At 36.7% G+C, this 27184-nt stretch overlaps 1 protein-coding gene across 1 annotated transcript; it reads right to left on the bottom strand.

The window, feature by feature from the left end:
• Positions 1-462: 462 nt before the first annotated feature.
• LOC127547213 (lipase member N-like) lies at positions 463-26242 on the bottom strand. The gene is made up of 9 exons (XM_051974019.1): positions 26219-26242; positions 25594-25711; positions 12798-12996; positions 10358-10467; positions 8960-9096; positions 3591-3737; positions 2369-2440; positions 1183-1254; positions 463-770 (listed from the first exon to the last, which is right to left on the bottom strand). The coding sequence occupies exons 1-9, from the start codon at positions 26225-26227 to the stop codon at positions 537-539; spliced, it is 1098 nt and encodes a 365-aa protein (XP_051829979.1). The 5' UTR covers positions 26228-26242; the 3' UTR covers positions 463-536.
• Between the last annotated feature and the right edge of the window lie 942 nt (positions 26243-27184).

The following is a 27184-nucleotide window of genomic DNA, read 5'->3' as shown; positions in this document are numbered from 1 at the left end:
CTCTCTTTCTCTCTCTGTTTTTGTCTTAGTCTGTCTCTGTCTCACTCCCTTCTGTGCTTTCATCAGAGATCTTTTTACCAATATTAATCCTGCAACTCTTCAAAAATCTTAGCGAGGGGGCCACAGAGAGGTTAGATTACTTGCCCAGGATCACACAGCCAGGGGTAGAGAGGAGAGGTTTAAACCAGGTCTTCCTGACTCTTGATTCAACCCTGCCACCCAGGTGCTATGGAAGTGTCTGTTCCCTTCTTTCCTCCTGCCTTCTTTCCTCCTTCACTGGGGAGGCTACATGTCTTCTCTCTGGTCACCAATTCCATTATCTCATGGAGCATTTTACATGAGATTCAAGCCAGCAAAAGTTCAGAAGAAGAGGAAGGAGGCCACGGGGCCTCGAGGAGGCTTGGGCAGCATTGGGCTAGCCGAATGGGTACCGTGCAAGAGGTGAGGGGGCTGAAAGGAAAGTCTGCATCTTTGCTGATAGACTGTGTCCCCGATGGGCTAATCAGTTCTGAACCTCTAGGAGGACTGACCCTTTTTCATAGATTCTGTCTCATCAAAGAGAGGATTTTACTGTAAACCCGTTGGGGTGCATCAAGGGCCCAGATGAAGTCTATGTGGTTCCAGTCCGGCAGCATCTCGTAGAATCGGAGATCCTTCATTTGGGGGAGCAGCTTGGCCACGTCAGTAGGGTCAACAAGCAGGTCTTTCCCACCAGCCCAGATGGCGGTGGGCACCTTCATGGTAGTCAGGTCATAGAGTGGGGGGAGGCTCTGTGGAGGAGAAAACAAGGCTTGTTTTTTTTTTTTTCAGAAGAAAGTTGGTATAATTTTTAGGACTGAAAGGCCCTTGATGGGGATCCCCTAACTTTACAGAGGAAAAAATTGAGGCTAAGATCTTTCCAAGACTCCTGACATCACTTGCTCTCACACCCAAGGCTCTTTTTTAACCATTAAGTATTCATTCTGCTCTGAGTATTCATTATGTTTTGCCTTACTCTCTCATCTTTCATCAAGCAAAACTGGTCTGGCACTGAGGGCTAACTGCTCATCGGAATCTATCCTGCTGACTGACAAGAAGATATACTTCGAGGAGCCCAACTCTCGCCTCCCTGAGACACGACATTCCCGCAGACGAACTCTGGAACCTTTGGGTTATGACTGTCTGTTTTGCGGGGAAGCTAACCTGGTGGTAATGACGCCTGTTCTCGGCCTCGCTTCCCCAGTCATAAGCTCGGAACTCGTCTGATCGGAAAAGCTGAAACGGACAAACATGATAAATTACACCGTGAAAGAGCTTCAGAGGCAAGCATTCTATAGGAGAGAGCACCGCGCGCGCTCATGACGTCACTTCAAGAAGAACCCGGTCTTCCTGTGGTGTGTCGGGGGGTCTTAGACGGCTGACAGAGGCCCCGATGCTCACACACAGATACGCGAAGAACGGGGCGAGAGAAAAAGAGGGACAAAAAGAGAAATGCACAAACAACAGACACAGAGGCGCACAAAAACACATAGAGGAAAGGGAGAAGAAGGCAAAGGCAAAGGAAGAGGATGTAGAGGAAGAGGAGAAGAAAAAGAAGATGAAAGAGGAGGAGGAACAGAAGAAAGAGGAGGAGGAGGAAGAAGAGGAGAAGGAAAAAGTAAAGGAAGAGGAGGAGGAAGAAGAAGAGAAGGAGAATGAAAAAGTAAAGGAAGAGGAGGTAGAGGAGGAAGAGGAGGAAAAAAAGAAGGAGAAGGAGGAGGAGAAGGAGAAAGAAAAGGAGGAAGAGGAGAAGAAAAGGGAGAAGATGATAAGGGAGGAGGAGGAGAAGGAAGAAAAAGAAGGAGAAAGAAGATGAGAAGGAAGAGAAGAAGGAGAAAGAGGAGGAGGAGGAGAAAAGGAAGAGGAGGTAGAGGAGGAGGAGGAGGAAGAAAGGAACAAAAAGAACATGAAGGAGAAAGAGGAAGAGAAAAGAGAGAAGAAGGAGGAGGAGGAATAGGAGGAGGAAGGGGGAAGAAGAAGGAGGAGAAGGAAGAGGAGGTAGAGGAAGAGGAAGAGGAGGAAGAAGAGGAGAAGAAAAAGAAGATGAAAAAGAAGGAGGAAGAGGAAGAGAAGAAAGAGGAGGAGGAGCAGGAGGAGAAGGAGAAAGAGGAAGAAGAGGATGAGAAGGAGAAATAGGAGGAGAAGGAGAAAGAGAGAGAGAAATCAAGTAAAAATAAAGGCAACAAAAATGGGAGAAAATGAGACAAATAGAGACAAAGCAAAACACAGAAGTGCAAAGAGACAGATGAGAGAGGATAAAAGAAAGAAAGAAAATAAGAAAGAGAAAGGAGATAGAAAACAGAGAAGAGAGGAAAGAGAGAGGAGGAACTTTAGTAGTCATCTCTCTTACCTGCTTCAAATGCAGAATGTTCTGAATGGATGTCCCAGTGGGAGAATGGGAAAAGTAAATGGAAGTTCGGCTCTGAAAGAAACAAGTCATTCAGCAAATGCCATTTATAGAGATAAGAATCTCTTCTTCTAATTATTGTTCAGCAGAGAACAATTATTTTAAGTTTTAGAACTGAGATTGTAAAGCAGGGAGCTACCTTTGACTTCTAGTCCTAGCCCTTCATTTTATGAAGAGGGAAATTGAGCATCAAAGGGAAGTTATGAGGGAGAGCTGAATTCAAGCAGAACAAGAACGAAGCATTTTCTGCTTGACTTCAGAGGACAGAACCAGGAGCAGTGAGGAAATCTGCCTGTACTGATCTCAGGAAAGCCTGCCCAAGAATGAGACTTTCCTAAATTAGAATAGAAAGGAATTACCTCAGTTTGGAGAGGAAGACACTGAAGTCCAGAGGGGCTCAGCGATCCCAAGGACACACTACTACTAGATGATGGAGTTGGGATTGAACCCAATTCTTTGGATTGTAAATTCAGGGCTCTGGACTACTCTTGTGTCATATAAGGTCAGGGCCTATATGCTTCATTATGAGAATTCTGGAATACAGGGAAAAGCTGAAGAGCTCATGCAGCTTCATCCATTGGGAAGAGGGTTTTCCAGCTTTCTTCCTATTCTGTTCGGAGGGTGTTCTATGGCTGTGGTATTATTTTGGGTCTCTGTCTGACTTTTGGATGGGGGACTCTAAGGAGCAGGGGTCCAAGGAAATTGCACCTGGAACAAAGTAGTAAAGGTGGGAGTGGAGGTGGCTCAGTTGGGATGTAGCACCTGGGGAAAGGAAACATTTTTGAGAGATATGCTCAGGTTTTTGTGTTCTGGAAAGGCAGATGTTGGGGAGAGGGAGTTTGGGGATGTGACTTTTAGAAAGGGAAACAATCAAAATAGAGAATAGACCTATGGGGCAAGATGGTGCAATGGCTCCCTCTTCATTTCCCACCCTGGTTCCTCTTTCTATGCTAGGTACCTGCTCTCCTCCAGTTTGGTCAGGAGTCTTAGAGAGAAGTCATCTATTGGGATATCAGATGTGGATGCATAGAATAATCTGGGTTTATTGTCAGTGCCTGACTGGGTCCCATGGGGCTTATAAAACCCTAAAAACTAGACAGGAGCAGAAGCAGTACCAGGGAAACCAAAGAAACGGAGATCCCTTAAGGCCCTCGGGTTTACATACCACATTCAGATTTTTATTGTCATATCCAGCCCATAAGAAGAGAAACTCAGAACATATCCAGGACAAGATTTTCCGGTTGCACAATTCAAGAGAAGGTACTTTCTTTACAGAATCTTCTAATAGGAAACCTTTGTTTCCCCATAGCTTCTGTGAACAAAACAAACAGTTTGCTTTGAAAAAGAAGGTACATAATATTTAGGCTCACATTTCACTTGCAACAATTCAAATTTCACCCAAGACAAATGAGAATAACTATAGACATGTTGGCAAAGCCCTGGACACATGAAGATGGCATCCTACTAAAAAAATCCTAGGAGAAAGACAGATAGGGATTATTGCCCTCATTTTGTGTGGTTGTTGAAGCTTTTAGAGGCAGAGGAGGAGCATAGATTTAGAATTACAGGAGAGCTTACCGGCTTTGTGGTCTAATTTTACAGTTTTCAGCAGAAACAGGTTTAAATGGATGGTTACATGATACACTGTATAGTGTCCCAAAGATCTTAGTGCAGGTTGAAGTTTAATAGGATTAGAACTAGAATTCGGTTAATAGCTTTATATTACACTAAGACATTTGAGAGTAGACTTACATGTATATGAATAGAGAGAGATCGATGGTCTCTCCTCTGTTTCTCTTTCTCTGTCCCTGTCTCTTTCTATCATCTGTCTCAAGATCTTGCCACCATACCTCAGTTGCCATCTCATGGAGCAGCTCTCAAAGCCTGGAGTCTTCTTGCCATGGAACGGCTCTCTGTATCTCTAGTCTCCTCCTCCCTCTCATTTTTTAGCTTCCTTTGATATATGATCTCCTCCTATTAGAATATAAGCTCTTTGAAGGCAAGGTTAAATCTATCATTCTTTTTACTCATATTTGTATTTTTAATACTTAGTGTCTGGCACACAGTTAAGACTTACTAAAGGCTTATTGTCAGTTGATTGTCTATTTAATTGCAAATTCTAAAAGGCAAGAATATAAAGGGAAATTCCACTCCAGATAGCAATGAGATGCATAAACTATTTTGATATTTATCTACCAAAGCACACAAAATATTTGTATAAATTCAATTACAAAATGATCCCTGAAGAAATAAAGAGAAAATATTTAGTGTTCATGACTGGGACATTCCAATATCATAAAAACAATTCTATTGAAATGAATTTATAATTGTAACGATTGAATTATCAAACTATCCATGAAGTATTTTATATGCTTTGCTAAAATGTTCATTTAGAGGGAAAAAAAACCATTCTAGAATATCAAGGGGGAAAATAACAACAACAGTAATAACTAGCATTTATATAGCACTTACTATGTTCCAAATACTGTACTAAGTGCTTTATAATTATTTTGTTAATTGATTTTCACCACAACTTTGTGGGGGAGGAGAGTGTTATTATCACCCCCATTTTACAGATGAGGGAACTCGAGATAAACAAAGACTAAGTGATTTGCCAAAGAACATAGCTGTTAAATGTCTAAGGCTGGTTTTGAATTCAAGTCTTCCTGACTCAGGTCCAGTGTTGTATTTAACCCTATAGGGGTGAAGGGGTTTAAAGAGATGAAAGTACTTCCAGACCTCAAACTATATTAAAAACAGAAGTCATTAAAAACATGTGATGTTTTTGATGTGATGTAAAATAGAGGAAATCAATGGAATAGACAAAGCAAAGAAAAATCAGAAAAAAATTGAAAATTAACATCCCAGTGTTCATGCATAAATTGCTTAGGAAAGAACTCTGTTTCATAGAAATTGCTGGAAAAACTCAAAAGAAGTCCGAGAAAAGTTAGACTTGGATTTACATCTTATGTCATATTGCATAATAAATTCCAGAAGGATATGTGGCCTTTATATTAAATATCATACCACCAGAAAATTGGAAAAGGAACAGTTCATATAACCATCCATAGCTCTTGGAGGGACATGTGTTCGTAACCCTCCCCCCCAAAAAAAAAATCATAGAAACAATTATAAAAAATAATACAAATGCCTTTGATCACAAGAAAAATGAAAAGATTTTACAAAAACAAAATTTATGCATCTTACATAAGGAAGGAGATGAATGGGAGAAAAAATTGTATTGTATTTCTTTGATAAGGGCATGCAAAATATAGACAACTAACAGATACACTCACATATGTAACCAAATGTCATTCCCCAATTAATTGCATATATTTTTAGGCCTTTTGGGCATATTGGTTAGTATTCCTCATTTTTTCCTCTTTTTTTCTCTTTTGTGCTTTAAAAAATATAATTTTTTGGGGGGGGGGGATGGCTCTCTGGGTGAGAGAGAGGTAGGGTTACTGGGAGAAATTCTGGTATCGTGAATAAAGATATTGGTAAAAATTAACTTATAAGAGAATAATACATCCAATTGATTTTGAAAGGGTATGAAAATCATTCTTTATTAATCTGGGAAAAGATTGGAGTTGGGGCTAAAAGAGATCTTAGAGACCATCTTCTGCAGCCCTCTCATTTTACAAATGAGGAAACAGATTGAGAGAAGGGAAGGATTTTGGATTTTAAGATCACAGGTTTGGAGCTGAAAGGAATTCTAAAGGTCATTCCATTTTACAGCTGAGGAAACTGAGATTCCGAGAGAAGGGACATGATTGCTGAAAATCACTGTGGAGGCAAAAAAGCAGGGGTGGCCCAGATCTTCTGTATCTTGCAAAACAGAGAGATGTATGTGGGATTATAGATTTGGAGCTGCGATAGAAAGTAGATGGCCAGAAACTAATGACCCCTTCAGTCACATGGAAATTAAGAAACCAAGTAAAGATTCTAAGTCAGGTTCTCTGACTCCAGAGGCTGCATTCTTTCCATTACACTCTTCCTTACCCAAGGGTAAGGAATCAATCATCAAGCATTTATTGAATTAGGATAAATGGATGAAGGTTGGGATAAAAGAATTGTGGGATGGGAAGTGCTGCCTACAGAAGGAATGGCAATGTAGGACCCTGAAGTGAATGGTCCCCCACAATTGGGGTACTTGTCACCCTAATTAAGAGTGTTGAAAAGGGGATTGAGGAGGGTCTTGGAAGAGCCAAGCACATTCTTTGCCTTGATCCTTACCTATCTGTATGCTACAATCTGTTTGGGAAAACTGGTTCATTTCCAGAAAGACATGTTTAAGTTTTATTACTGATGTTTATCTCCAGTCTTGAACTGGAAGAACAGGGCAATGAAACTAAATGACATCTGGCACTATGCCCTGGAGGGAGCGTTGCCTATAATATCTGGAATTTCTTTCTATCGTTGAAGCCTTCCCTCTTTCAGAGCCTCATTGTAACATCCTGGGATTGTTTCAGTAGACTTTGATCATTATTTGCCTACAGTGATGCTGGTGTTATTTTTAGATTTAGGAAATATGGATGTCTGAAAATCCCATCTCTGTCTTGCTATATAGTCATGAGCAAGTCATTCCCTCTAGACCTCAGTTTCTTCATCTGTAAAAGAGTCATAGAATTTAGAACTAGAAAGAAATTTGAGAGATGACCTAATTCTCACAGTAACAGCAGGACTAGAAGAAACCTTGGAGAATATAGCCCAATTTTGTTGCCGAGGGTCTCAGCCTGAGAGGTTGAATGTTTCATCCGTGATCACACATGTCAAATAAATTAGCATTTCTTAAGTGCTTTTATTTGTATTCAAATAGTTCCTATATCTATTTTGGCAGTTATACTTTTTGTTTTTTTTTAATACTGTCTAGTTATTTTACATGCTTTACAACAACATTGAATGAGAGGCTGACACACAGTGTAGTTATTTTCTTTTTTGATTAAATCTATGTTAGCTTTAACTTTGTCTGAAATCATAGTCTTGCTTCCTTACATAATAGATGCTACTCCTAACCTTTATATTTGTGTGTATCTCTCATTTATATAGTACTTTTAAAAAACAAATTGTTATCTTCATATTTTTAATCTATCATTTTATGAGTAAATTCATTCCATTCACATTCTAAGCTATAATTCTTTGTTGTTTATTTTCCTCCTTCCTTTTCCCCTCATAATCCTTTTCAGCCCATTCTTATCCTTCTTCACTCCTCTGCTTTATTTCTACCTGCTTCCATGCCCTCCTATTTCTTAATCTAGTCCCCTCCAAGAATCCCTTCCTTTTCCTCCCCTATCCCTTTGTGCTCTTATTTCTTTATTAATTTAGAATACCTCTGTCTCTCTCTCTGTCTCTCTCTCTCTGTCTCTGTCTCTCTCTGTCTCTCTGTCTCTGTCTCTCTCTGTCTGTCTCTGTCTCTCTCTCTGTGTCTGTTTGTCTGTCTGTCTCTCTCTCTCTCTCTCTCTCTCTCTCTCTGTCTCTGTCTCTCTCTCTCTCTCTCTCTCTCTCAGATTTGAGCCTTTCCCATTAAGCTATGTATCATTATATACCTCCATTTTATCCTGTTTCCTTACGCTTTTATTTCTTTATAAATTTAGAAGACTTTTATACCTTTCTAAATGTATATGTTGTTCTCTTTTTAATCCATATCGGCTGTGAGTACAGTTTCAGAACTACCAGTTCTCCTCTCCCACCTGATTCTTCTGTATCAATTCTTCCTTTTATACTTTATTTCTATGAGATAATTACTTTTTTTCTTTTCTTATACCATTTTATTTCTTAGGATCTGATCATAATCAGATCTATCCCAATATTTCTTTTGAACTACCTAATTACTAATGAGAATCTTAAGCATATCATTTTCATTTCCAGTATTAAAAGTTCCTTCTCTGCCAACAGTAGTGAAAATCCAAAATTGGAATACACATGCACACACGTGCACAGCACAGATCATGCACACATGCCCATCACACACACACGTGTAATATTTATATACACATGCACACAATCCATCATATAAAGATGCACATATATGTGCATGCACACATACATGGCCACGTCCACACAATATACACATGCACACCATACACATGTACACGCAGGACAACACACATACACATGTGCACACATGCACAGAGACAGTGCACATCATGCACACATGCCCACCACACACATGTACACACATGTGCAACACATAATGCACACAACCCACCATACAAAGATGCAACACATATATGTACACGCACACAGATTTGTTCCTGTGTATACATCATGCATATATGTCAACTACACACATGTACACATATATGAGTGCAATGCATATACACATGCATGTAATCATCATATAAAGATGCACATGCATGTATGGGTATACGTACATATGCAATGAATGATTGATTAAATATATTTGCACACATACCAGCAGTCATGCAAAAACTTTGTCACCTTATTTTCATCTTTTTCTTATGGTTTTTAACAGGATTTAAACCTTCCAAGACTTGGGGTCCTTGGTGCTGTGGGAATGGGGAAGCTGCCTACCTTGATAACTGACTGCGGAAGGAAAAAGAAATTGGAAAAGATGCTCTTGGGATGTTTGAAGGATGCCACTGGACCCAGGGCAAAATTCATCTTGATTCTTCGAGCTACTTCTGGTCTAGTGGTGAAAGCAATAAACCCTGGAAAAAAGGGAAAGACAGCCTGCTGAAGGGAGGGGCCCTGAAGTCTCATCCATGGGGAGATAACTGGGTGTCTAGGCCCTAAGGGAAAGGTACACACTGATAATCTATAATTCAGCAAGTGTGGAGCTGGCAGGACCCTGGTCATTTGGCCTAACCCCTCATTTTTAAAGGGGGGGCTCTTTTCTTGTGGGTCCTTTAGACGATCTAAGTCCATCTTCAAGATATATTTTGATTCTCTCTTCCTAAAAGAAGTCTTCCTTTCCCCACTGTTCCCTGCCTCACCCCACTTCCTAGAAATCAGCTCAAGTCCTCATTTCATAGAAGAGGAAAATGAAGGGATGAGAGAACTCATTACTTCCAGATCACAGGGCTAGTCACTGGAAGATCTTTCCTAAACACAGGACCTTAGACACAGTCCTTGCCATGGGGTCTTCATAGTCATTCCTTATCCTTTCCCCTCATAGAGTCATTTTATATTTATATTTGATAAATGCATAAATTTCTATTTCTGTTGGTATTGATCAATATTTGACAAACACATATTCACATAAGATTTTTTTTTGGGGGAATGGTCCAAAAGATGAATGAAAAATAACCTCATCCACAAACAGGAGGTTGGAACCGGTGCCTCTGAGGATTCTTTCAGGGTGGCTCCCTTATCCTTAGAATGCTCTCCTTCATCATCCTTGCCTTCTGATCTCCCTGGTTTCTTTTAAGTCCAACCCAAGACCTTTTCTCAGGAAGTCTTCCCCAGTCTCATTATTCTACTGTCTTCTCTTAAGCACTTTCTGTTTATCTAACTTGTTTCCACATCTTCTCTCCTATTCCACTGGGAGCTCCTGAGGGTGGAACTGTTATCTGCTTCTTTTTGTACCTCAGTGATTAGCATGGGCTGGCACATATGGGCACTTAATCAGTGATTTTTGACTGTCTAAATGAAAGAGAGCACAGTCAAAAGAATCATGGATGGGTGTTAGAAGACCTTGGTTAGAATTCTGATGTTGCAAAAAAAAAAAAAAAAAAAAAAGAATTCTGATGTTGCTATTGCCATGTGACCTTGGACAGAGTGCTTTTCTGCATCTGTAAAACCAAGGGGTTTGATCTAGAGAACCCTTATGGTCAACTGCAGCTCTTTGTCCATGATCCCAAGACTTCCCCTTCTGTGCTCCGTGGTACCTGCCACCCCGCAGCCCTTGACTTGTGGGAAGAACTCTCTAAAGCATCCATCAGACCTTCACTCAGTCTTTTCTAAGCATACCTATGGTAGTGCCCAGTGAGTGGCCAACAAAATACAGCTTCTCTTGCCCAGTCTTTTGTACAATGAAATTGATCACGCTGGGGAGGTCATATTTGCCCATTTCATCAAAACTAGAAAAAAGAAAGGAGAGAAAAGTTGTAGTTTGAATCCAGAGCATTTGATTGTTGAATGTTTGTTGGAACCAAACTAAAATAGGTCTTCCTACTCAGATTTTCTTTAATCATTTCTTCAACTATCTCAGCATAATAGACCCAGGAAGAGATTATGAGTGTCTAATTTCTGGGTCCCAGCCTCGGTGAGTCAGAACTCATTATGAGAACGATAACCTGAGGGGGTGAATTGTTTGGCCAAAGTCATTCACAAGGCAAAGCTGCTAACCCCAGTATCTATATTCCCAACTCCAAAAATAAACAGACAATAAATAAATGAATAACCAGATAGATGAGTGAATGAATAGACAAACAAATGAATAAATAAATAGCCAGACAAATAAATAAATAAGAAAATAAACAAACAGAGAAATGGATGAGCACATTCTGAAGTTGGATGATGCAGGTCAAAAGATCTGAATTCAAATTCTGCCTCAGTCACTTATTAGCTAGCTACGTGACTTTGTCCAAGGCTTCCATTTGAGTTTCTTACATCTCTCAAATGAGGAAGTTGAATGCAATGTTTGACCATCCCAGTGTTAGCGAAAGGCTATGTAGTACAATGGGGAAAGAACCTCATTGAAGTCATGAAAACACATTGAACTTGTTATAATCAGATCAGCAGAATGCCCTGAGTTGGGAGTTACAGCTGCAATAAATGGTCAAATGAATGAAAAAGCATTTACTATCCATTACTATATTCCAGGCACTACTGAAACCGCACTAATACTTGACATTTATATTGTGCTTCGAGATTTGCAAAGGACTTTATATAAATCATCTCATTTGAGATCTTTAGAGTTGTGTGAAAGAGGTACATCATCCTTAATTATTATGATTATTGCCCTCATTTTTGAAGAAAGTGACTCAGCAATATTAAGTAGCTTTCTCAGGGTCACACATCTAAAAAATGTCAGAGGCAAGAATCTCTTGACTCTATGGATCATAATTTAGAAGGAAAAAAAAGAAAATAGTTTCTGTCTAGTTCAACCACCTCATTTTACAGATAAGGAAACTGAGGCATAGGGAAGGGAGAGGGACTTGGTCTCCTAAAATTTAGAGCTGAAAGGAACTTTCAAGAGACATATGGTACATTAGTAGTACTGAGTCCAAATCTTTTTCCTATGTGAGCATGGGCAATCTATTAAGTGTTATACCTCAATTTCCTTATCTGTAAAATGAGATAGGATTGGATAACCTCTGAGATCCCTTTAGATGTAGAGCTATTACCCTGAGTGCCTTCAGATCATAGATGAAGAAACTGAGTCCTACAGAGGTCAAGTGCCTTGCCCACAGTTAGGGATAGAAGAACTGAGATTTGAATCTATGCAGTCTGATTTCCAAAACTCTCCCCCTTTCTTTTCTTACATCTCTCAAATGAGGAAGTTGAATGCAATGTTTGACCATCCCAGTGTTAGCGAAAGGCTATGTAGTACAATGGGGAAAGAACCTCATTGAAGTCATGAAAACACATTGAACTTGTTATAATCAGATCAGCAGAATGCCCTGAGTTGGGAGTTACAGCTGCAATAAATGGTCAAATGAATGAAAAAGCATTTACTATCCATTACTATATTCCAGGCACTACTGAAACCGCACTAATACTTGACATTTATATTGTGCTTCGAGATTTGCAAAGGACTTTATATAAATCATCTCATTTGAGATCTTTAGAGTTGTGTGAAAGAGGTACATCATCCTTAATTATTATGATTATTGCCCTCATTTTTGAAGAAAGTGACTCAGCAATATTAAGTAGCTTTCTCAGGGTCACACATCTAAAAAATGTCAGAGGCAAGAATCTCTTGACTCTATGGATCATAATTTAGAAGGAAAAAAAAGAAAATAGTTTCTGTCTAGTTCAACCACCTCATTTTACAGATAAGGAAACTGAGGCATAGGGAAGGGAGAGGGACTTGGTCTCCTAAAATTTAGAGCTGAAAGGAACTTTCAAGAGACATATGGTACATTAGTAGTACTGAGTCCAAATCTTTTTCCTATGTGAGCATGGGCAATCTATTAAGTGTTATACCTCAATTTCCTTATCTGTAAAATGAGATAGGATTGGATAACCTCTGAGATCCCTTTAGATGTAGAGCTATTACCCTGAGTGCCTTCAGATCATAGATGAAGAAACTGAGTCCTACAGAGGTCAAGTGCCTTGCCCACAGTTAGGGATAGAAGAACTGAGATTTGAATCTATGCAGTCTGATTTCCAAAACTCTCCCCCTTTCTTTTCTCACTTCTCTCACACCCTTTAATTGCTGATCTTTTCTTGAAGCCTAGTTTACCTGAAAGCCCAGAATTCTTCTTGCTCTACTGAAAGGGTCTTGTGTCTTCTGGACCAAGTGTTGCCCCGGCTGTTGCCCATCCACACATCATACCCAGCATCTGCTAGAAGAAAACCTAAGCTCATGTTCGGCTTATTCATGAGCCAGGAGGCATTATCTGCAAACAGGGCATGTTGCAAATACACCACAGGCCTTGGACCTGAAATGTTGAAAGAGAGAGAGAAAGAGAGATAAAGCAAGAGAAAGAGAAATGTACAGAGAGAATTATCACAGTGACAAAGTAAGGCAAACAGTAGTTTGGGAAAGCATGGGATGCAAGGCTGGAAGGAACTTTGGAGCTCTCCTAATTTAAATATCTCCCCCCCCCATCCCCAGGAATATGCTAAGCTTTAAAGTGGAAAGTGACTTATTCAAGGCCACAGGGGTTAAGTGGATCCTTCATGCCAGAAAAATCAAGCTCATTTATTTCAAGTTTCAAGGACAAAAGACATTTTAAAGTATTGCAGAGTGAAGGATCTATCAGGTCTATTCCTAGTGTAACTTCACTGATGTGGAATGAAATCCCAAACCAATGGAAAATTGGTCTTGATTGCTTAGTCTATCACAGACAAAGAACAGGTCAGGAGACCAGAACTGACAACTTACAGACCCCTAGAATTAGCTCTGTAATCAACAGCATAAAAATTCTGAAGCTTGGAACAGTGATCTCTCCATCCATGGAGCAAAATATAACTTTAGCATAAAGTTAAAAATCAAGAAATAGACTGGAAAAATAAGCAAATTTCAAAATAAGAACCTGATGTAGAAAGTTATAATGGAGACAAAAAAGATTAAAGCACAAAGACATGAAATCAAAGTAGATACATGCAAAGCCTCAAAGAAAAATGTGAATTAGCCTAAGACTCTGGGAAAGCTAAAAAAAAAAGATTTTAACAATCAAATAAAGGAGAGATGGCAGAAAATTTGGGGAAAGTAATGACAGTGATAAAAAAAAAAGAGTCAACAGGTTGGTAAAGGAGATGCCAAAAATACTGAAGAAAATAAAATCTTAATAAACAAAATAGGCAAATGTTAAAAGAGACATAAAAATACACTGAAGAGGCAAACACCTTTAAAAACAATATCGGCCAAAAAACAAAAAAACAAAAAACAACAATATCGGCCAAATGGAAAAGGTTGTATAAAAATTCATTGAAGAAAAGAACTCAATAAAAAGCATAATTGGCCAAATGGGAAAAGAGATACAAAAATTCATGGAAAAAACAGTTGAATTGGACAAATTGTAAAGAAGATAAAAAGATCATTAAAGAAAAAAAAATTCCTTAAATCTCTTAAAAATTAGAATTAGGCAAGTGAAAGCTAATGATTCCATGAGTTGTCAAGAAGCAATAAAATAAAATGAATGAAAAAAATAGAAGAAAATGCAAAATATCTCACTGGAGAAATAATTGACCTTCAAATTTGTTCAAGGAGAGATGATTTAAAAATTACTAGGCTACCTGTAAGCTGTGACTTTGTGAAAAACAAACAAACCAACCAACAAAATGTGTGAGAGAGAGAGCCTAGACATTGTCTTTTAAGAAATTATCAAGGAAAACTGCCTTGATATCCTAGAGCCAGCATGAGAGAATCCACTAATTACCTCTAAATAAAGATCCTAAAATTAAAATTCCCCAAAACATAATAACCAAATTCCAGAACTCCCAGTTCAAGGGGAAAGTAATGCAAGTAGCCAGACAGAAACAATTCAAAATATGGCTCAACAGCCAGCATAATACAAATTTGGCACTTATAACGTTAAAAGATGAAAGAACTTGGAATATGATATTCTGATAGGCAAATAAGCTTGTATTAAAACCAATAACTATCAACTCAGAAAAGTTGCATATAATTTTTGGGTGGGAGAATAGAAAATTAATGAAATTGAGGACTTTCAAACATTTGTGATAAAAAGATCAGAGCTGAATAAAAAATATTGGTTCAAATACAACACTCAAGAGTAGCATAAAAAGGTAAATAGGAAAGAGAAATCATAAAGAAGTCAATAAAGCTAGACTATTTACAATCCTACATGGAAAGATAACATATAGCTTCTAAGAACTTTATCATTATTAGGGCAGTTAGAAGGAATGTACACAGAGCATGGTTGTAGGTTGACTATGATAGGATTTTATCTAAAAAAAAAAATTAAAGAGTGGAAAAAGGGATACAGTGGGAGAAGGGATAAGGCAGAAGTAGAATGGGGTACATTATCTCACACAAAAGAGACAGGAAAGAACTTTTACTATGGAGGGAGAAATGAGGGAATGGTAGCAGGCAACATTTGAATCTTACTCTCTTAGGAATTGTCTCAAGGAGGGAATAACATATACACTCAGGTGGGTATAAAATCTGTCTTACCCTACAAAGAAGTAGTAGGGGAAGGGGTCAAGAGAAGAGATAGGAGAGGTTGATAGAAGGGACAGCAGTTTGGAAGTGGTAATAAAAACCAAAATACTTTTGAGGAGGGACAGGGTACAAGAAGAGAGAGGAAAAAAAAAGACAAAAGGGGAAGGAAGCAGGATGAAGGGAAATACACAGATAGGAATCATAACTGTGAGTGTGAATAGAGTGAATTCACCCATGAAACAGAAGTGGAAAGCAGAGTAGATTAAAAACTAGAATCCTACTATATTTTGTTCATAAAAAACACAGACAGATATGCAGAGAGTAAAAGTAAGAGGCTGGAACAGAACCCATTGCACTTCAGCTAAGGTTTAAAGAAAAGCTAGTATAGAAATGATAATTTCAGACAAAGCAAAAGCAAAAGATAGATATAATTAAAAGAGGTAAGCAAGGAAACTATATTTTGCTAATAGCTACCATATATAACAACATAAAATACATATTAAACATATATGCACCAAATCATATATCATATATCATATATATCAGTAAAATTTTCAAAAGAAAAGATAAAGGAGTTACAGGAAGAAAAAGAAACCAAGACAATACTAGTGGTGGCACTCAACTTTTCCCTTTCAAAATTAGATAAATCTAACAAAAAATAAATAAGAAAGAAATTGAGGAGGTGAATAGAATTTTAGAAAAAAAATAGATATGATAGACCTTTGGAGAAAATTAAATGGAAATAGGAAGAAATATGCATTCTTTTTATTAGTACATTGCACCTTTACAAAAATTAACCATGCATCAGGCATTAAAAAACCTCATCAAATGCCCCCCAAAGCAGAAATATTTAATGCATTATTTTCACATAATGTAATAAAATTGCATTCAATAAAAAGTTGTGGGTACATAGCTACAAAATTAATTGGAAACTAAATAATCTAATCTTTAAGAAGAATGGATCAAAGAATAATCATAGAAACAATAAATAATTTCATTAAAAATATGACAATAATGAGAGAACATACCAGTATTTCTTAGATTCAGTCAAATCAATATCTAGGAAAAAATGTATATACTTACATGAATAAAATAAATAAAGAGCAGGTTAATGAATTGATCATGCAACTTTAAAAACTAGAAAGGGGATCATTATCACCAAAATTAATTGAAATGCATCAGTTGAGAAACAGCCAAACAAGTTGTATATGATTGTGATGGAATACTATATAAAAATGACATAAGGCATAAGAAATGACAAACAGGATATGTTCAGAAAAACTTAGAAAGACTTTCACGAACTGAAGCAAAGTGAACCAAGAGAACATTCTGCACAGAATAATAATATTGTATAATGATCAATAGTGAATGATCTCGCTATTCTCAATAATACAATGTCACTATTCTCAATAATACAAAGATGATTCCAAAGAACTCATGATAAAAAATACTAGCAACCCCCAGGAAAAAAAATGATGCAGTCTGAATGCAGATTAAAGAATACATTTTTTAAACTTTAATTTTTTTGTGTTCCTTTTTTTTTTTTTTTTGGTCTGGCTTTTTTCCTCTTTGTTATTGTTGTTCAATTGTTTAGTCATATATGATTTTTGTGATCCCATGGACCATAACACTCCAGTACCTTCTATTCTCCACTGTGGTTGTATGATTGGTTGGTGTCTTTCATTCTCAAAGAGGACCAAAATGACATCACTGTAACAGAGTCAAGTTAAAATGTGTCTGACTGTGGCTGATCAGATCAATACAAGCTTGGAATGTTCTACCACACGTCAGACATAAATAGTCCCTATGAACATTTGGAATGGCTTCTCTAATTTTGTGCATCTCACATTTCTTATGAGTTAATTCACTTCTGCTTTGCTCATAGAGGACAACACCTTCTTTGATGAGGGCATGACATGCTGGCTGGTCCTGTGCCAGGGTCTCTCATGTCAGATAATCAATTTTAAAGTTCTTAAGAGAGATCTTGGGGGTGTTCTTGTATGGCTTTTTCTGACCACTTTGTGAGCGCTTGCCCTGTGAGAGTTCTCCATAAAATAAAATGTGGCAAAAAAAAAATAAAAAAAAATGTGGCAAGCACACATTTGGCATTTGAACAATATGGCCAGCCCAATGGAGTTGTCCTTTCTGCAGTAGAGTTGGAATGGTTGGCAATTTCATTTTTAAAAGGACCTTTGTGATTGGTATCTTATTCTGCCAGGTGATCTTCAGAATCTTCCCAAGACAAATCAAATTTGACCTAATAGTAAATAACTTGAATTAATTTCTTTAAGAATCAACTGATTTGATTACCTTGTTATCTAAGTGACTCTCATAAGTCTTCTCCCACAGCAAAAATTGAAAGAGTTGATTCTGCAGCACTTAGCTTTCCCATTATACTTTGACTGTCATGATCATATATTCCTAGTGGAAAAGCCACAACTATGAAACTTTGACGGAAAAGTGATGCCTCTGCATTTAGTATACTGTTCAAATTTGCTCTATTTTTCCTTCTAAGGAACAAACCCCTTTTAATTTCATGGCTGTTGTCACTCTGAAATGATCTTTGAATGAGATTTGAGATATAATCTGATACTGCTTCCTTTTCTTCTCCTGTTTTCCAGGGAGTGATGAAAACAGTTGCAAAGAGGTTTTTTTTTTTAAATGTTAAGCTTTAAGCCAGCTTTTGAATTCTATTATTTTACCCCTATCAAGAGGCATCTTAATTTCTCTTTAATTTCTGCCATCACAGTGGTATCATTTGTATATCAGAGATTTTTGATATTTCTACTGATAACCTTAATTCCAGTTTTTGATTCACCCAATATGGAACTTCATATGATGTTCTCTGCATATAAGTTAAATAAATAAGGTGATAATATACAACCTTATTGTACTCCTTTTCCAATTTTAAACCAATTGTATTCCATGTTCAGTTCTAACTCCTGTTTCTTAGCCCACAATCAGGTTTCTCAGGAAACAAATAAGAGGATCTAGTATTCCTATCTCTTTGAGAACTTAGCATATTATGTTGTGATTAACACAAAGTCTTTACTATAGCCATAGAAGGAGATTTTTTTCCTGAAACTCTTTTGATTTTTCCAAAATCCAAAAGATGTTGGCGATGGGTATTCTTTCACAACATGACTAATATGGAAATATGTTTTGCATGATTGTACATGTATAACAAAGTAAAATTGCTTGTTTTCTCATGAGAGGAGAATGGAGGAAGAGAGGAAGAGAACTTGAAACTCAAAATTAAAAAAGTCAACAATTTTTATACCTAATTAAAAATAAAATATTAAAAAAATCTCAAATTCTGCAGTGGTAGAGCCAACAAAAAAAAATCAAGGTGAGGTATTTCTCTAGCCTAAGGCAACTTGGAAAATTTGCCAAAAAATATCTGTGACACAGGAGTGGGAGTTGGCCTAGAGAATGACTCACACTGCTGCCGTACCAGCAGGAGGCCTTGGAGGCAGTTTGGGAACTTTCAGTCAAAAACAATAAAGGAGTTGAACAACTGAGCAGAAAGACTATAGCAGACCTTTTACTGGTGCTGATCCTGTTGCATTGCCTATATACAATTTCAAGTTGCAGTTCAGAGGAAAGAAAAACATTAGCACTTGCTATCCCAAAAAATAAAAGACTTTAAACACAGTTCCAGGGCCAAAAATAAAGATAGCCTTGCAGCTGCAGGAGAGCAGGGGAAATGGTTATACTTCTAGAACCAAGAAAAATGCTAGTGCTTTTGGTTACAGAGAAAAGAGGTTTGTTCCTGAGTAAAGACCAGAATGCAGGATGAGAAAGCAGTTACTCCTAATCATACCACTTTAAAAGAACCAAAGACTTATAGATTTCCCAGAACTAGCTCTGAAAACAGCAACAAAAAAACCTGAATCTTGAGCCAGTAACTCTCCTACTCTGGGAGCAGAACCCACCTTTAATATAAAGTTGAAAGCCTAGAAATAAGCTTGGAAAATGAGCAAACAACAACAAAAGAATCTGAGCATAAAAATCTACTATGGTGACAAGGAAGATCAAGATACAAACTCAGAAAAAGACCAAAAAAAAAAAAGACTTAATCTTAAAAGAGGCCTAAAAATTCACTGGAGAAAAGAACTCCTTAAAAAGCAGACTTGCCAAATAGGGGAAAGAGGGAACAAAGCTCACTGTAGAAAAAAATTCTTTAAAAATAGAATTGGGCAATTGGAAGCTAATAACTCCATGAGATGTCAAAAAAAAAAATAAAACAAAGTAAGAAAAATAAACAATTGAAGAAAATATGAAATATCAGAAAAACAAGTGACCTTGAAAACAGATCAAGGAGAAGTTATTTAAGAATTAATGAACTATCTGAAACTTATTTTTAAGAGTCTAGTCATCATATTTCATGAAATCATTAAGGAAAACTATCCTCATATTCTAGGACCAGAAGGTAAAATAGAAATTGAAAAAAATCTATCAATCACCTCCTGAAAGAGACTCCAAAATTAAAGCAACCAGGAATATTATAGATAAATTCCAGCACTCCCAGGTCAAGTAGAAATTATTGCAAGCAGTCTTAAAAAAGAAACAATTCAAATATGTGGAGAATTACATTTACAGAATTAATTATACAAAGTCAGAATTACACAAGATTTAGTAGCTTCCACATTAAAAGAGTAGAGGGGTTTGAAAATGATATTCTGGAAGACAAATTGGCTAGAAGTACAAGCAATAATCACCTACTAAGCAAATATAATACTATTGGTGGAAAATAAATAATTAATGAAATTGGGGACTTTCAAACATTTTTGATGAAAATACCAGAGTTGAATAAACAATTATTCAAAAATGCAAAAGCACAAAAAGGTAAATATATAAGAGAAATCATAAATGATTTAATATATTTGAACCATTTACATTCCTACATGAAAAGAAGAGATTTAACTGAAGAATTTCATCATTTTTAGGACAGTTAGAGGGTATATATAGATCAAGAGTATGAGTATGAATTGATTTATATCCATAAAAAGTTGACAAATTACCCACGTTAAGAAAAAATAATGACTATTTTGTGAAGAAAAAATATTTTTACAAAATTTAACACCATTCCTATTAAAAACATTAGCGAACATAGGAATAAATAGATCTTTCCTTAAAATACCAAGTAGAATATATCTAAAATGATCAGCATGTTTACCTGTAAAGGGACTAGAAGACTCCCAGTAACATCAAGGGGGAAGCAAGAATTTCCATTATCACAACTATCATTCAATACACTGGAACTGAAAAGAACTAATACAAGAAGCCTTAGCTAGAGCAATAAGAAAAAGAAACCAAAGGAATTAAAATAAATGAGGAAACAAAACTATCACTGTTTGCAGATGAGATCAAGATAAGCTTAGATAATCCTAGAGAATCAACTAAAAATAATTGAAATAATTAACTTTATCAAAGCAGCACTATATAAAAAACTTACAAGCATGTCTATTACCAACAAAGTCCAGCAGCATGAGATAAAAAGATAAATTCCATTTCTATAGACAATCTAAAATACTTGGGAGACTATCTGCCAAGACAAACCTAGAAACTAAATAAACACACTTCCAAAACATTTTGTACACAAAAGTAGATCCAAACATTTGGGAAAATATCAGTTGCTCATGGGTAAGCTGAACCAATATGATAAAAATGATAATTTTACCTAAATTTATGTGCCTTTTCCAGTACCATACCACTTAAACTATCAAAAATTAGTTTATGAAGCTGGAAAAAATATAAGAAAATTCATCTGGAAGAACAAAAGATCAAGACTATCAAGGGAATTGATGGGGAAAAAAATGAAAGAAAGTGGCTTAGTCATATCATATCACAAAATGTATTATAAAATAGTAATTAGAAAATAATATAGTACTGTTTAAAAAATAAAGTGATAGATCCATGGAATAGATTAAGTACACAATACTTCATAGAAAATGATCATGGTAATCTATTGTTTAACAAACCCAAAGACCCAAGCTTTTGGGATACCAACTCATTATTTGATAAAAATGTTTGGGAAAGTGAAAATTTAAGAACAGTATGGCAGAACTAAGCATAGACAAACATCTTACAACATAATACCAAGATTAGAACATAATGAGTACATGCTTTGGACATAAAGGAGTGATACCATCAGCAAATTTGAGGAGCATGGAATAATTTACCTGTCAGATCTATGGAAAAAGGAAGAATTTATGACCAAATAGAAGACATGGAGTATTGCAGATTGTTAAACATATAATTTTAATTATATTACATTAAAAAGGTTTTACACAAACAAAACTAATGCAACCAAGACCAGAAGAAATGCAGAAAACTGAAGAAATTTTTGTTTTTTGTTTTTTTTTGCTGAGGCAATTGGGGTTAAGTGCCCAGGATCACACAGATAGGAAGTGTTAAGTGTCTGAATCTAGATTTGAACTCAGGTCCTTCTGGCTTTGGAGCTGGTCCTATTCATTGCATCCTAGTTGTCCCTGGGAAAAATTTTTTAAAGCAAATTTCTCTGATTAAGGCCATATTTTTCAAATGTATAGAGAATCAAATCAATTGATAAATGGTCAAAGGATAGGAACAGGAAATTTTCAGGAGAAATCAAAGCTAATGAAAAGATGTTCTTAATCACTATTGATTAGAAAATTAAAAATTAAAACAACTCTAAGGTATCATCTCACACCTATCAGATTGGCTACCATAACAAAAAAGGAAAATGATAAATGTTGGAGGGCATGTGGGAAATTTGGTAAACTTATGCATTGTTGATGGAATTATAAACTGATCCAACCATTCTATAGAAAAAATTGCAACTATGTCCCCCAAATCTGTAATATTGTGCTTACTATTTGATCCAGCAATGGCACTACTAGTTTTGTGTCCCAAAAAGATTAAACAACAAGGGAAAGAACCTATTTAAAAATACATTTTTAAAAGCTTTTTTTTGTGTGTGTGGAATCAAAGAATGTGAAATTGAGGAGATTTGCAGTTGGTGAATGGCCACACAAGTTGTGGTGTATGAGTCTAATGAAATACTAGGCTATAAGAAATAACAAGCAGCATGCTTTCAGAAAAACCTGGAAAATTTAACAGGAATTCATACAAAATGAAGGAGCAGACTCAGGAGAGCACTGTATATAATAACAACAATGTTGTATGATTATCAACTCTGTATGGGTTATCTATCCTCAACAAAACTGTGAAGAGTTCATCTAAAATTAGCAATTTGAAAATCCAAGATAAAAAATGCTATCCACTCTCAGAAAAAGAACTGATGTAGTCTGAATGTAGCTTGAAACCTACTACTTTTCACTTTCATTGTTTTCTTAATTTTTTGTCTATATTTTCTTTCACAGCATGAATAAAATGGAAATACACTTTGCATGTGTTTAAACATGTATACCTATGTAAAATTGCTTATCATCTCAAGTACAGAGGAGGGAGAAAAATAATTTCTACTCAAAATTTTTTAAAAATTACAAATTGTTTTTTACATGTAAATGGGGAAAAAACAAAATATCCTCTATCATAGAGAAAGCGAATGAACAAATCATCAGTGAACTCCCTAAAGAAAACAAATAAACTAGGAACAGATGGATTTACAAATGAATTCTATCACACATTTAAAGAGCAATCAATTCTAATGCAACACAAACTAGCTGGAAAAATAGGTAAAAAATAGGACATAAATATGGTGCTGATATCTGAAACAGAAAGAGCAAAAACAGAGAAAGAAAACTAGACTGATAATGAATATTGATACACATTTTTAAGTAAATACTAACAAGAAGATGTGTGATATCCAAATGTACAAAACACAGAAATATATGATATCTCCTCCCCCATTCCCCCCAAAAAAAGGATGCACCGAGAAGGGGTGGAGGAGAGTAGAAAGGGGAAGTTTATCTTTCATAAAGAAACATGCAACAAAGAGCTTTTGAAGGGAGGAGAAAAGGGGTGTATGTAGTAGGCAATGCTTGAATCTCACTTTCATGGGAATTGATTCAAAGATGAAAAAGTACTAGAGAAATCTCTCTGACTCAGTAAGAAATAGAAGAGGATAATCATTTTCGGAGTGGGGAGGATAAAATAAAGGACAGATTAATGGAGGCAATGTAAAGGAGCAAAATGAACTTTTGAGGAGGGACAGAATAAAAAAGAGAGAGAAGGGTGAAAAGTAGAATATATGATGAAAGGACTACATAATTAGTAATCATAATTATAAATGTGAATAATATCAGTTCACCCTCAATAGAAGCAGATAGTAAAAAGGATTAAGAATCAGAACTCAATAATATGTTGTTTTCAAGATATACATTTGACACAGAAAGACGAAGAATTAAAAATAAAAGGCTAGATCAAATCTAAAAATGGCAGAGGTAGCAGTCATAATCTCAAAAAAAGCTAAAAGAAACCTAATTAGAAGAGATAAGCAGGTAAACTGCATTGCCAAAAGTAGCATAGAATATGAAGTGACAAAAAATGTTATAGTAAGTTTCTCTGATAAAGCCTTCACTTCTCAAATATACAGGGAACTCGGTCAAATTTATAAAAATAAGAGCCATTCTTCAATTGGTAAGTGGGTAAAGATATGAACAAGCAGCTTTCAAAAGAAAACATCAAAGCTATTTATAATCATATGAAAAAAGTGTTTTTTTTAAATCACATTGATTAGAGACATGTAAATTAAAGCAAGTATGGGGTACCATCTCACAGCTATCAAAAATGACAAATATGGAAGGGTTAACGGAAAATCAGTACACTAATAAATAAATAAATGAAAGAATGAATCTGGGAGGAGAAGACCTTCATGGTTTCAGAACAAAGTAGAAATGATGCTATTTACATTCAAAAAATTTTTTTTGACTAAGTGAAAGATTGTTTGCCTCAATTGCAACCTAGCTTTAATTATTGAAGGGATGTGACCTCAAACTGTTGAAGATCTTAGGTTAAAAAGACCAAAGTCTCTCATTTCATCAAGGGGCATCTCCACCTGTCTTTGATCTATGTCTTGCCACTAGACCCAGCTGGCTTTGGAGGGGGAAATGAGGCAGATAATCTTGCCCACCTCTCCCTCACTTTAAGCCAATTCATTTGCACATCATGGTATCACTTGCCTGATGTCATGGCCTTCTTCTAGAACAAAGAACAAACAACAACAATAAATAATAATAATAAAAAAAGAACTAGTAGCTGAATCTAAAAAATGAAAACAAAAATGAAGGTGTATAACAAGGAATAATGTGCAATGATACTAATGAAGTAGGCTGGAGAGATTGTGAAGGATGGAAACCCAAATGGAAATGTTCCAAATTCAAGTTAATTAATCGTCTCAGAAGGTGGTGAGCTTCAAGTCTTTTACTGAGATTTTCATAGAGAAAGACGTTTTGGAGATATTTATTAGAATTTATTCTTCATCAGTTTGGAGCTGAACTAGATGACCAGTAGGGCTTCTCCCAACTTGGAGGCTTTTACCATTTTGGTTTTCCTCATTCCTCAAGGCCCAGGCAAATACTTCAAGAAGGCTTCTTATTACCCTAGCAGGATGCTATGACTTGATCAGCACTGAGGCAGGGAAAGGCCTAATTCTGGAGGTGAGGAAATCCTCTGCAATCTATACTGATCCTGGATGCCATGAAAATCCTAGATTCATTCACATCCTTAATTTAGCTAATCTCTTTCTAGCAGTGGTAAAGAAATAAATCTTCCAGAAACACAAGGTTTTGGATTTTTCCCTATAAAGAGAAATAAGCAGGAATGCCTTATCTTTGAAGGCCTCTTCTTTGTCCTTACATCCTACAGATATCACAAAGACAGTTTGGGTGACAAACATCCTCTCCATCATCAATTATCTATTTTCAATAGATCCTCTCTATTATTATCAATTACCTATTATCAATCCCTATTATCATTTATCAATATTCTCGTCCTTTGATACCTCATGGAGAGAAAGAGAACAAACCACCCTCTTCATCCCTTAAAGATTATTTCCAATCCTTCCCAGAAGTTGAAGTATCAAAGTTATAGAGTTTGAAGGTGTCTTGGAGGCTACTGAATCCAATCCCCTCGTTTTTCAGAAAAGAAAAATCCCCTAAACTTCAGGAGCTGTTCATATGAGAGCAGAAAGGGCAGCATTAATTCAATTTAGCCATTCCCCATCCACCCTGTCACCTGCTAATGCTCCCCTGTCAAGTTGTTAGTACCTTTTTCTACCAAATTATTTGTGTATACCTGTATAGACTCATGTCTGCTTTGGCTAGGTTGTAAACTTCCTGAAAGAAAAGACTGCTTTACATTTGTCTTTGGACACTTGCAGATTGATCGAGTCATCCCTGATTTAACTTGCCCTGCCCACCTGGATCACCAATCTTGCTTCCCATCCTGAAACAAGGTGTACCTTTTTTCTCAGGAGGTCTTTGACCATGGGGAATTCGATTGACGCTGAGTATGTAACCATCTTCAGTTGTGACATCATATTCCTCACTGGGATAGCCACAGTGTTTGATGAGCTCACTCTGTGCAAAAATACAAAATATATTAGTGATGGAAGTTGGATCCTGCCTTCTTGGATGCAGTCAGAAATGAGGTGCAAGTCCCCAGGGTTGGGCTTTCTTTTCTGGTTAAAGTCATACTGGGATTCACTGTGAAATACAAAGGATGTGGGAGGGACTACATTAGTTTCCAAGCTGATGTAGTCCGTAATCATCACTTTGAACCATCCAGATGTCAGTTTAGAGTCTTTCTTCATGCTCCTCACTCATCTGGTACATAATCTTGAGCCTATTGTGATGATCAATCTGATCCATCACCAAATCCATCACCTTGAAATCAATCAAAGTAGGACCTGAGTGCTAAGGAGACCTGAGAAGCTATCCAGACCCAGCCTTCTTTGTACATGTATTTCCCTCTGGAAATGCACTGAACCAATGGCCACCCAACCACCCAGCCTTTGGTAAAAGATTGCTGAGGGAGAAGGCACTAGAAGTTCAATCTGACATTTCCTTCCCCTTTCCATAACTTACGATATTCATCCACACTTCAGGTTCCACAGGATATTTTGAGTCAAATGATCCTGGGCATTTAGAATTCCATAGATGAAATAGATCATTACTGAAAAGAGCCACATCTCACGATCACCTAGAACAAGATAATGACTGTTAATATTGGTTGGAATAGTTACTCTTCAGAATTGGCTGGTACTCTTCAAAAATTAACCCAAGTTTTTGGTGGCAGACACTGTGAAAAGAGATATTGCTCAAGATGGAGGTGGGAGCTAGAAAAGGCTGGGCCATGAGATATTTGTCTGAACAAGAACTAGTGTGACTTCTTTCAATTAGAAAAAAAGAAAATTAGATGCTGAATTCAGTGGTTTAACCAGGTTCATGTCATACCTTACATCAGCGTGACCCAGCCTCTTTCAGTTGATGACACATCAGGAAACATCCCAGAAGTTGTGGGTCACATTGACACACCAAGAAGCCGGCTTCGATGCCAGCTGGGATTGGTGCTTGCACCCAGAACCCAACCAAGACACTTTTGGGGATGAAATGCTCTCTGCCATGGAAAGCAAAATATGTCCCTTTTGTCCTTATCTAATTGTAAGAAGTAGCATCTCCACCATAGGGGGTGAAGAAAATGATTTTTAGCATAAATTTTAGACATAAAGAGCAAATATGATCATTGATATGCATGGGCAGCAAAAGTCATTTTCCATCTAATGTTTGTAGGTTTGGTTATGATTTTGATGACTTGTGTAGAACAATGGATGACTTTTGTTTGCTCAGCCAATGTCTTCCAAATATTATAAACTTGTTTATTCTAAATGATCAAAGGATTACCAAATCATTGCTGCTGTAACCTGCATTGTTTCCTATAGGGTAGGAAGGTGGGTATAGAGATAGTTGGGCAACTAGATAGGGCAGTGCCTAGGGTTATGGACCTGGAATTAGGAAAACTCATTTTTATGAGTTTTTATTATCCAGCCTCTG

Source organism: Antechinus flavipes, chromosome 2 (genome assembly GCF_016432865.1).
Source record: "Antechinus flavipes isolate AdamAnt ecotype Samford, QLD, Australia chromosome 2, AdamAnt_v2, whole genome shotgun sequence".
NCBI lineage: Eukaryota > Metazoa > Chordata > Mammalia > Dasyuromorphia > Dasyuridae > Antechinus > Antechinus flavipes.
This window is presented reverse-complemented; position numbering and strand designations above follow the sequence as displayed.

Coding starts and splice junctions, on each gene's coding strand:
- LOC127547213 (XM_051974019.1), bottom strand. Junction 3,738..8,959: donor TTCCGCAGTCAGTTATCAAG/GTAGGCAGCTTC, acceptor TTTTGTTCACAG/AAGCTATGGGGAAACAAAGG. Junction 2,441..3,590: donor ACAATAAAAATCTGAATGTG/GTATGTAAACCC, acceptor TGTTTCTTTCAG/AGCCGAACTTCCATTTACTT.